This window comes from Giraffa tippelskirchi, chromosome 12 (genome assembly GCF_054371585.1).
Source record: "Giraffa tippelskirchi isolate mGirTip1 chromosome 12, T2T-mGirTip1v1.2.pri, whole genome shotgun sequence".
NCBI lineage: Eukaryota > Metazoa > Chordata > Mammalia > Artiodactyla > Giraffidae > Giraffa > Giraffa tippelskirchi.
Genome location: NC_137286.1, coordinates 83,519,513 through 83,531,883, shown reverse-complemented (window position 1 = coordinate 83,531,883; position 12,371 = coordinate 83,519,513). Strand labels below are relative to the sequence as shown.

Here is a 12,371-nt window from a genome sequence, read left to right as displayed (position 1 = left end):
CCTAATTAGTCAGGAACGAACGCGCATAAGCCTTTTATTAAAGAAATCAGTAGAAGCTGTAAAGGCTACTCTCCTGGTGGCGTTGACAAAGAGGGTGTAACTCGTGGTTGACGCAGATCAGATTCTTTCTTCCCATCGTCTTTATTCTAGTTAAATGTTAGCTTTTGTTTTTCCCCTTTAAACCATAGGCCTCAGCTCTTTAAACACAAAGTAATGACTCTTGATTGAAAGCAATGCGCTGTTGTTTGAACTTTGAATAAATTCAAAGATTTGGTATCACCCCGATTGCAAGGCACACATCTTTGAATCTGTGAGCACAGAAGTTCTTGAAACCTAGTACAATAGGGAACACATATATATCAAATTACATTGCTTGAAGGAGTGAATTTTTTATATAATTTCATCTTCCTTCTGAAAATGCTCTTGGTTATTTTGCCTGACAGTTTTTCTCCTCCTTCCGAACCTTGATGCTGTGCATCTAAGCTGTCCCCACTGTTTATGAGAACTGTGCTCTGAACACTGTGGCAATGACTTCACTTTAATCGTTAGGGAACTAATCCCTAAATGTAATTTATACCTCTCTTCTAAATCCACCTGGATTACAAATGTAATGGAAATTTACTTAACCTCCATCCTCTCTACAGTGTTGAAACATTTAAAATGGATAGACAAGGATTTGGCTAAGTTTGGAGGGAGATCTGGCCACGGTTTTTACTTCCTTAATTCAATCAAATATTCTAAACTGATTTATTTTCAAATCCAAAAACTTCACTTCTCATTATTTTTCAAGCGTTACCATTACCACCATCACTGTGCTAAGTCACATCAGTCGTGTCCAACTCTTTGGGACCCTATGGACCGTAGCCTGCCAGGCTCCTCTGTCCATGGGATTGTCTAGGCAAGAATACTGGAGTAGGTTGCCATGCCCTCCTCCAGGGGATCGGGATCTTCCTGACCCAGCGAACCAGCATCTCTTATGTCTCCTACATTGGCAGGCATGTTCTTTACCACTAGCGCTACCTGGGAAGCAACCTGCCACCACCCTTAAAGTCCTTTTGAGCCACAAATTGCCTTTTCTGATGCATGAAAATACTTTTTAACATGAAGAATAAAATTCTTGCTTTCTCCTCCCTGAAACAGACAGAGCCATTATTGGATTTTCTCATCCTCTTTATGCCATGGAATTAACTTGCACAGTGGGGGAAGGAAAAAAAAGCTGTAGGAAAAATGATATTTAAAATAAGTTGGCTTACTTTGCTTTCACAGGAAGCCTAAAAACAGTGGTGACGGTAGCTCGGCTTAATACTACTACTTATGAAAAAGAGTGCATGTAAGCGGCAGGCCGAATGTAACTGATTAGCTAGGCAGAGCTAGTCCTCCTAACCACTTCAGTAACTGGTCATTTTTGGCAAAGAACCAAGGGTCTATAAATAATTCAACCCACTTCAGTTAGGTCCTAGAGGCAGAAACTGTCAAAAATGATATATGGTGCAAACTTCGGCCAAGACTGACCTTATATCCCAGGCAGCGTTTCCAGTGCCGGCAGTGCATGACTTATGATAAGCATATTGGCTTTATACGAATGGCTATCTGGGGATGGCCAGTTCAACTAGGTGGTCCGGTTACCACAGTAACTGGCTTTCCTTACCCCCTGCTGTCCCTGGGCACTACCTCCTTTCCTCCTGCCACTTCTTGCCTAGATCCGCAGCTCACACAGGACCACAGGGCTATGCTTCCCATCCTGGAATCCTTCCCAAGTTCCTAAAGGCTCACAATGATTTTTTGTTTTTGCTTTTATTTATTTTTAATTGGAGGATAATTGCATTACAATATTGTGTTGGTTTCTGCCACACATCAACGTGAATCAGCCGTAGGTATACATGTGTCCCCTTCCTCTTGAACCTCCCTCCCACCTCCCACCCCATCCCACCCCTCTATTTTTCAAAGAAAAAAAAAGGTGCACTTCCTTATTTATGCCCCTTGGACAAGTCAAGAACCACGCACGTCTTTTTCCTCTCTTCCCCAGCACTTCAGGCAGAGGTGCTCAACCATGTTCGTTGAATAAATAAGAGAGATGTTGAGGTTGTCAGGTGGCCATCTTGAAAACCTTCAGTTCGAACAGGAAATTCAAATGCCAAGTTTCTTATTTTTTTGTAAACTACATTGGATAAATTCACTGTGGACATTCTAGGTTTCTCATTCTAATCAGAAATTTTAATGAGATAATGGAGAAAAGATAGTATCTTCAATAAGTGATGCTGGGAAAACTGGGCAACTACATGTAAAAGAATGAAATTAGAACATTTCCTAACACCACACACAAAGATAAACTCAAAATGGATTAAAGACTTAAATGTAAGACTCCTAGAGGAAAGCATAGACAGAACACTCTCTGACATAAATCACAGCAAGATCCTCTATGACCCACCTGCTAGAGTAATGGAAATAAAAACAAAAATAAACAAATGGGACCTAATTAAACTTAAAAGCTTTTGCACAATGTAGGAAACTATAAACAAGGTGAAAAGACAACTCTTTTGGGAGAAAATAATAGCAAATGGAACAACTGACAAAGGATTAATCTCTATAATATACAAACAGCTCATGCAGCTCAATACCAGAAAAACGACCCAATCAAAAAGTGGGCATAAGACCTAAACAGACAGTCCTCCAAAGAAGACATACAGATGGCTAGTAAACGCATGAAAAGATGCTCAACATTACTCATTATTAGCGAAATGCAAATCAAAACTACAATGAGGTATCACCTCACAACGGTTAGAATGGCCATCATCAAAAAAATCTATAGACAATAAATCCTGGAGAGGGTGTGGGGAAGAGAACCCTCTTGCACTGTTGGTAGGTATGTAAATTGATTCAGCCACTGTGAAAAACAGTTTGGAGATTCCTTAAAAAATTAAGAATAAAAGTAACATGTGACCCAGTCCCACTGTTGTTGTTCATATACCCTGAGGAAACCATCATTGAAAAAGACACACATACCTCAGTGCTCATCGTAGCACCACTTACAATAGCTGAGACATAGAAGCACCTAGGTGTCCACTGACAGATGAATGGGCAAAGAAGGTGAGGTGCATGTATACAGCAGAATATGTATGACTCAGCTGTAAAAAAGAATGCATTTGAGTCAGTTCTAATGAAGTGGATGAAACCTAAAGCTTATCAGACAGAGTGAAGTAAGTCTGAAAGAGAAGAATACTGTATGTTAGCATATATATATGGAATCTAGAAAGATGGTACTGATGAGCCTATTTGTAGGGCAGCAATGGAGACACAGAGAGAACAGACTTGTGGACCCAGTCGGGGAAGGAGAGGGTGGGATGAATTGAGAGAGTGGCACTGAAATGTACGTTACCATATGTAAGGTAGATGAGCAGTGGGACTTTGTTGTGTGACACGGGGAGCTCAAATCCAGAGCTCCGTGACGACCTGGGGGTGGGGTGGGGTGGGATGGGAAGGGGGTTCACTAGGGAGAGGACATAGGTGTATCTACGGCTGATTCATACTGATGTGTGGCAGAAACCAATGCTGCTACTGCTGCTAAGTCACTTCAGTCGTGTCCGACTCTGTGCGACCCCATAGACGACAGCCCACCAGGCTCTGCCATCCCTGGGATTCTCCAGGCAAGAACACTGGAGTGGGTTGCCATTTCCTTCTCTAATGCATGAAAGGGAAAAGTGAAAGTGAAGTTGCTCAGTCGTGTCTGACTCTTAGTGACCCCATGGACTGCAGCCTACCAGGCTCCTCCGTCCATGGGATTTTCCAGGCAAGAGTACTGGAGTGGGGTGCCATTGCCTTAACCAATACAATATTGTAAAGCAATTATCCTTTGATTAAAAATAAATAAATTTAAATTTTTTACCAAAGGGTAGACACATAAGTACATATCTTTGAAGTGCCTTGAAAGTTGCCTGGACTTATAGGTAACTTTGCATAGTAGAGAAAACTTTGTTACAATATGAAAAAAAAAAGAACTTGTAATAGGAGATAGACAACAGACAAAAATCTTTAAGAGTATGGTTTCTTTGTAGGTTTTTTTTTCCTTAAGAGACATTGGAGGCCAAGATCTTGTAAAAATAAGGCTGTTTTAAAATTGTTACCTTGTGGTCAGCTCAGGTAGAAGCTGTGTGGAGCAGTGGGCAGAGCAGAGATTTTAAAGCCAGAATGAAGGCCTGATTTTGAAAGCTTTCTCTATCACTCTCCAAGTCCATTATTATACCACCCCTATAAGTCTCCGCTTTCTCACCTCTCAAACGGAATCCAAGGCCTTTGTAGTTGTCAGTATTAAAAACACTATCCATAAGTCCCAAACAGGGACTTCCCTGGCGGTCCAGTGGTTAAGATTCTGAGCTTCCAATGTCAGAAACTAGGATCCCACATGCTGGGTGGTGCAGCCAAAAAAAAAAAAAAAAGCAATTAATAGGACTTCCCAGGTGGCACAGCGGTAAAGAATCCACCTGCCAAAGCAGGAGATGCAAGAGACGTGGGTTCTATCCCTGGGTCAGGAAGATCACCTGGAGTAGGAAATGGCAACCTACTCTAGCATTCTTGCCTGGAAAATTCCATGGAAGAGGAGCCTGGAGGGCTTACGGGGTCACAGAGTCAGACATGACTGAGCAACTGCACGCAGCAGCATAGCAAGCAATTAATGAAAAACCAAAGACAAGCAGGATTCTGACACAGTGCTGGTAGCTGGTGATGATGAGGGTGACGGTGGTGCTAGAGATTTGGGGCAGAAAGTCAGTAAACTCCCAGAACTTTCTGGGAAACAGCTAGCATTGGAGTTGGGGACTCTGGCCCCCATATCACGTTACCCTCTCCTCCCCCACCTTTTCATGTTCTTCATGACCCAGAGTCCTTGCCCCTCTGCCCCAATCCTCACCTCACCTTTTCCTGTCCTGAAGGGTCCTAATAATCACAGCCACTGAGGTGGAGCAACTACTAATTGTGTGCAAATAATGTTTATGATGCTCAGATACTCTTCTTATCCTCATTTTGCAAATGATGAAAGCAGGTCTCACTCAGAGAGAGAACTAACTTGGCCATAGTAAATCATAGTTAGGAAATTTCAAGCCAGGATTGTCTACCAGGCCACTCTGATTTCAATTAGGTGCTGATTCCACTGTATTATACCGTCACCGTTGTTAACTTCCTAGGAAGGAAAAAGAATTCCAATGATGCAATATTTTCAGATAAACTCTTAAGTGCTAAAACACTGACCCATATTGGGAAGCTATTAATATCAAAGAAAATGAAAGGAACTTAGGTAATTCTCTGACGCTAAAGAATCACAGCGTAACATGCATCTATCTGACCATCTCTGTGTTTTCCTGACAAAAACATAACTGAGCGGCTAACCTCAAGACTGAAATTGGTCAGCCCCAGACCTTGTCAAGTGGGTCCCAGAGTTCTGTTCTAGGCGAGTGATAGCTTCATTCCATTTTTAGCAACAATTTATGCTTTATTTGGGTCCTATTTTTATATCAGGCAGTAATTTAACACTCAGCTTGTGTCTTGACTTCTTTGCAGATGTTGTCCCTCCGCAGACAGCTGGGTATATAGAAGTTACTGATCTCCAGTCCAAGAGACTTCGATATATCCCAATTCCTGGGTAATCCATTTTCACTTTCATTCTTAGCTTGTATGTCAGATAAAAAAAAAAGAGTGAATTCTAACCAAGTACTCTCAATAAATGTGTGCTTTTTGCTTCCTTAAATAGCAAGCTCTTTTTCCTTCTTTCATATATATATATATCTATAGTTACAGCTTGTTTTTATCTTGCTGCCCTGCCATTTTTATCTGAACATTGGAAAAATGTTCAGGTATAAGTCTTAACAGCCTTCAAGTGTTCATTTCTTTTTTTTTTTAATCTATCCTTATGATAAAACTTTTTGAAACAGCATTTTTATCACTGAAAAAATTTTCATATTTATTAACTTCATACATTAGTTTTCTGAGGTAAATGTATTCAAGATGTCAAAGGAATTTAAATCTCATTTGTTTAATATTGTCTTTAAAGATGTAACTGTGTATCTACAGTCATGAAGGCCATACAATAGTCAAAGGATTCTAGAGATTTGGAATAGATTTATTGCCAGTGGTTTATTGCTGTTCAGCAATAGAAGCAAAGTGTTCAAACTAGTTAGACTCAGGGACTACATAAAAAGAGGACCAATGATGCACCATCTATTCCTTGAAAAACATGTATGTCCCCACCTCTAGCCTATCCCATCCTGGATACATCCATACCTGATCTCCCTTTTTCTTTACCTAAGTGTGTACCTGCTTTTGTATAGATTGATGCCACATACGCTCCTCACATAGCCTCCCTCACAAACAACCAAGGCCTCACAACACAGTGGTTAAAGCCTCACCCGGGATCCTGGGCAGAGGAGCCTGGAGAGCCTTCCATTCTCAGAGGAAGGGCAGAGACACTTGTCTGTCACCCAGCCACCTTCCATGCTTCCAAAGAACGTCGCTCAGTACGACAAGAAGTCAGAAACACCGTTTCATTTCTTAGGACCCTTTATTTAGCCAGGTTCAAGAAATGTGAATAATGAAAGCATTTTTCAAAGACATAGATTTACTTGTCCTAATGTGTACAAGAATGTCTTTCTGGAGCATCTTAATGTGTCAATTTAATGAAAAATGGCTTTTACTCATTTGGGGGAATTTCTTATTCCATTGCATGTTCATTAAAATATACTATCAGTTCAAGTAACAAAATCGAAGAACAACTTTTTTTTTTACATTTCTAAAGCACAGTAATTATATTTTCAGTATTTCTCTTCATTTCTTCTCCAGCCCTAGCTTTTTATTTTAGTGTTTTTCTCTGTTAACTTTCTGTATGAACCATATGTTATACCTACCATAGAAATAATACCTGGAAGAACGGCTATATATATATATATACACACACACAGCCAGTGCCAGCTGGTCACCATGCTTCATTCATTTAGCGCTGCGCTGTCCAATAGAAATAGAATGTGAGCCATATATGTAATTTTATGTTCTTAGTGGCCAAAGTAAAAGAGTGCACAAAGAAACCAGTGAAATTACCGTTAATAGTATTTTATTACCATTATAAACTATTACTATTCTGACACATATTCAATATAAAAATTTTAATGATATTTTATGTTCCTTTTTTCTCCTGAGTCTTTGAAACCCAGTATATATTTTACATTTACAGAACATCTCAATTTGAACTTGCCTTATTTCAAGTGCCACATGTTTTAGAGTCTGTTCATTGTCAGTATATCCTGAGTTTCTCTCAAGATTATCTACTGCCATTTTGGGTGTATATGTAATCCAAGGGAACAGCCCATCTGGGTTTCAGTTTTGTTGCTGGTTGCTTAAATTTAGTATTCTGTTAGACAGCAGGAATTTTCCATTTGATGGCTAACTTCAGATAATAGAAAACAGTACAACTATATGTAACTGTACAGCCAAAAGGAACATATCACTTTCGCTCTCAGTACAATTTGAGTGTTAGTCCTGAAACTTTCATTGCATTTGTAAAACCATGCTACTTAGCTCTAGTATATGGGTATATATAAATCTGGACTTCACTCTACTGTAATTCCCTGTGTTCCTTAAAGACTTTGTTATCATAGGTAAGAGGAATGTGCTTTTTTTTTTTTTTAAGGTACAGAAGAGATTCTAGATGTAGTGTACAAGCTGTAGTAAATATGTGATTTCTTCAGCATTTTTTTGGCATATTGAAGAAATTGCTCTGGTAAATTTAAAGTTTCATACTGGAGAGTTAAGTATGGAACCAGTAGGTGCCGTGCTCAATAGAATCACACATCTTGAGCATTTGTGGCAGATTTACTCACATCATAAATGATTGAATTTCATTATTCTTGAATGACCATCTGTACCTAATTTTTTTCCTAAGGCAAATATTTTTTGAGAGAGCACCATGAGATGAATCCTTTATTATATCAATAGTTGCCTTGAGTCCTTCTAGGACTGTAAAGTTGGGTTAGCTAAAAAGTTCATTTGAGTTTTTTATAAGATGTAATGGAAAAACCTGAACAAACTTTTTGGCCAACCCTATAGCTCTGAAACACTTGGTTCCATCCTACTGTTGTTATTCTCTTTATATAAACACTTTCTAAGATTTCCATATCTCAGAGTAGCTGGCTTTGTCACTCTGTGTTTAGTATCCACTAAGGCAGATTGATAAAAAGATTAAAGTAGTCCTGATTTCTTCAGTATAAAAATAGTAGTTTTGTGGTTTCTGCGAATCTACCTTGATACTTGATTGTTTTAATTATCTGATCAGACCATCTCTTTAGACCATTTATTTTATAGAGAAAATACCAGATATATTTAGAAAGCCAACAGTGGTAATTAGAATTTCTAATCTGTATTTCTTTTGTATAGTGAGAGCTATACTCAGATAAAGGAAGTGTGCAGTTGACTCTTATAGGCAAAAGTTGTGTTCCTTGAATTGACTATATATATTAGAAATATGTATATGCATGAAACATATAAGAAATATGTAAATTCTTTATTATAAATCCATATAACCATCTAACTTAGAAAAGGCAAAGTGTCAAATCAATGCAGTTAAAACACATAAGCAAGACTTGAGTTTTAGCATAGACCTTAGACCCCTGGGAAGTGAGTCAGTTCTGCAGGTATGTGAGGTGTGAGTTGGTTTAGAGTTCCTTTCTTCCTGACAGTGAATGCAAATGTCATCCAGGATCTACAAATGCAAGATACGTAAATTGGGCTTCCCTGGTAGTCCGATGGTTGAGAATCCACCTGCCAGTGCAGGGGATATGGGTTCTGTCTCCAGTCCGGGAAGATCCCACATGCTGAGGGGCAGCTTAGCTCACACACCCAAGAGCCTGTGCTCCACAACCAGAGAAGCCACCGCAGTGAGAAAGAAGCCCAAGTACCTCAAGTAGAGAGTAGCCCCCGCTTGCTGCAACTAGAGAAAGCCCACACAAAGCGAGAAGACCCAGTACAGCTAAAAAAATAAATAAAAATTTTTAAAAGAATATGTAAATAACCAGTAAATAAGTACGTATTTTTTCCTTCCAGATGAATCTGTTGGTCCCTTAGTTTGTAATGTGCTTTTAATGTGTTTTTAAACATTATGTTTCTTATTGAAGTATAGTTAATTTACAACGTTATATTAGTTTCAATTGTACAGCAAATTCACTCGTATGTATATATATGTATGTATATGTTATACATATATATATTCTCTTTCAGATCCTTTTCCATTATAGGTTATTATAAGACATTGAATGTAGTTCCTTATGCTGTACAGCAGGTTCTTGTTGTGTAACTATGAGAATTCTTTACAGCAAGTTTAACGTTAAGTCGAGCTGAACTAGCATCATCCCCTGGGGTTCAATTGATTGAACACCGTGATTTCTTTTTCAGGTCAGACTCTCTCTCACCATACACCACGTGGCTGTCTACTATCTCGGACACAGACGCACTGCTGGCTGAGTGGGGCAAAGGTGGCGTTGTCACTGTTGATATGGGAGGCCGTGTCCGGCTTTGGGAAACTGGCCTTGAGCATCTGCAGCGGTCACTCATGGAATGGAGAAACATGATTGGAGAAGGAGGTGACAGGCACATGCAGGTACCACTTGAACTGACCTTACCCTTTAAGGGGGCGCATTAAATTATCAATTATTTGCAGATGCCACAGTCATAGAAGCTTCTGGCCCAGAGACTCAAATGTAGTTTACTAAAACAGCTAAAATAATTTGGGGACTCAGAAAAAGACACATCTATCCTTTGACATAGTGAAAAAGTAAAAATGTGCCTTTTTTGTCTGTCATTGCTTAAATATATAGGTTCCTCACCTCATAACATGAAAATGTAATCATCAACTTTTATTTTTTAACCTGAAGCATTAATCAGTTTCTAGCGCCACCTTTGTATCTGTTCTCACTTCTGCCATTGTCGTCAGCATCTCCCCGTGCTACCAAGGAAACAGAAATCCTGAGCGTCTAAACGCAGCACATTATTATAAGGCCAAAACCTTTAGACTACAGAAGATAAGCAGAATTTTGCATCCAATAGAGGTGTGTTTTTACCAGCTCCCTTATTTCCAGAGAATGGAAGTTCAGCAGTTGTAATAAGTAGACTCAAACCTGCACTAGAAGGAAATATGGGAACAGATCACCAAAACTCCACCCCTCCAGAAGTAACTCAGTCATCACCTAATCTGATTGCTGTCTGCAACTACTGTGAACAGTGTGGAAGGCCGCATACCTATAAATACTAAACCGTATTATGAAAGGATTTGTTTTATCTGTAATTTATTTATTTTAACCTTCGGAGGAAAACTTCTTTGTTTATATTTCATTCTTATCTAGCAAAAGGAAAGGTAGGTTCCTGCCAACTGCATTGCTCTGTAAAGAACCAGTTAGTGATATAGACGATAACAAGATAAGAAATTTCGACAAACTACCATTGACATCTAATTATTAATTGCTATTTTATGTGGTTATTTTTATGATTTCCCTTGTGTGCATGAGTGAGTAATACATCTTTTTAGCTTATAGGAACATTTTGAAAATCATAAACAAATATAGGCCAGCAACCTCAAATTCTTTTGAAAGGGTATGACTGTATTAATTCAATTAAGCTGAAACAAATGTGTTACTGTAAAATAAACATGTCATTAAGTGCAATGAATCTATCACAGTAACAGACTGAATGTTGGTTGCTATCCATAACAGTCATTAGAAAATTAATTAACTATTGTTCTGCTTCTATTATTATTCTAAAGATTAGTTTCTTCTTTGTCTGAATTAAGGTCCTTTTTTCATAACAGCAATTGATGAAAAGTGAAAGTGAAAGTCACTCAGTCGGGTCTGACTCTTTGTGACCCCATGGACTATACAGTCCATGGAATTCTCCAGGCCAGAATACTAGAGTGGGCAGCCTTTCCCTTCTCCAGGAGATCTTCCCAACCCAGGGATCGAACCCAGGTCTCCTGCATTGCAGGTGGATTCTTTACCAGCTGAGCCACTAGGGAAGCCCTATTGTGTTTGAATGTCTTAGGTTTTATTCAGTTTCTCATGTGTCACAGAGATCAAAGGTCATGTTTTCCCCATGGCCAAGGTTTGTGGCCTAAATTAAGTTTCCTTCACAACAGAATTTTTAAAAGGAATATCACTCATGATTTTGATAACTAGTCTTCACCACTACAAAAATTAATCCCTGTTTGTGTTTTAACCTTGTAGCTTTTCTCTTCCCAGTGACTTCTGTAGCTATTGTGCACTTTTGTATTCCCAACTCTTTAGCATGATGATTGGTCATTATAGATAATATGCTTGTTTCTCCTCATATCCATATACACGAAGTTGAAGCTTTTTGATAACAAATGGAATTCTTTTTAACTCTCTCAATTTTTTATTGGTCTTTATGTAACTGACTATTTGTTGAATGAATATATATATTTCCTAAGTTATAAATGAACAGAAGTATAGCATATAATATCTCAAAAATAATCAGAATACTCTGCTATAGTATGTAGGGCAGTATCTGATCCTTCTACAGACCATACATTTTCTGGGAAATGTGTAACATTATGTCTCCAGTTTAAAGTTCAGCTATCATAGAAATAAGATTTATTCAGTAATAAAGTTACATAATTCAGAATGGAATGATAGTTCCATTTGGAAATTGAGAGTAGATGTTATCCAGTGTTCTCCTTCCATCTCCGATGTTCCGTGATACATTTTGTTGATAGTGAAAATATATACTTAAGCAAAAACGTGTCAACTAACTTCTTAATCAATCCTTCAGCCTCTTGCTCATTGTGCTGCGTGCTAAGTTGCCTCAATTGTGTCTCTTTGCAACCCTATGGAGTGTAGCCCGCGAGGCTCCTCTGTCCATGAGATTCTCCAGGCAGGAATACTGGAGTGGGTTACCATGCCCTCCTAGGGGATCTTCCTGACCCAGGGATCGAAGTTGCACCTCTTATGTCTTCTGCATTGGTAGGCAGGTTCTTTACCACTAGCACCACCTATTGCTCATTATGGATCCGCGTGCTTGGAAAATATCTTCCGGAGAAGTACTGAGAAAAGAGAATTAGGTTCTCGGTAACGTGTTTCTCATTTACCTACTGCCAGCAGTTTCCCTGTCAACGTCAGAGTAACCTGATCTCCACCTAGTGGCCGAATGGACTTACTTTCCGTCATAGAAATTAAAAGGTCTGGTTTACACCCCAGGGCTTTGAAGAAGCCGCAGATCTGCTGGTAGGGGAAGTTTGTACACACCTGTTTTGGGTGATTCTTACTGGTCATGAGATGCTTCTTTGGGTCAACAGTGAAGGTCAGGCAGACAACCTGCTAGGCCATTCACCA

General features: G+C 39.1%; 1 protein-coding gene and 1 long non-coding RNA gene across 11 annotated transcripts in view; one reads left to right on the top strand and one right to left on the bottom strand.

The window, feature by feature from the left end:
• VWA8 (von Willebrand factor A domain containing 8) overlaps positions 1-12,371 on the top strand; it is a 385,006-nt gene that overhangs the window by 265,248 nt on the left and 107,387 nt on the right. For all 10 annotated transcript variants that reach the window (XR_014071267.1, XR_014071268.1, XR_014071269.1 and 7 more), the window contains 2 exons: positions 5,551-5,632; positions 9,427-9,631. Coding sequence is in view for 7 of the 10 variants with exons in the window: in XM_081549924.1 (XP_081406050.1) it covers positions 5,551-5,632; positions 9,427-9,631 (287 nt within the window). In the remaining 3 variants the exon portion in view is untranslated. The remainder of the gene's footprint in view (positions 1-5,550; positions 5,633-9,426; positions 9,632-12,371) is intronic.
• Positions 104-4,433, bottom strand: LOC145529471 (uncharacterized). Its single transcript, XR_014071270.1, has 2 exons — positions 3,545-4,433; positions 104-1,469 (listed from the first exon to the last, which is right to left on the bottom strand). It is a non-coding gene; the product is annotated as an uncharacterized LOC145529471 (long non-coding RNA).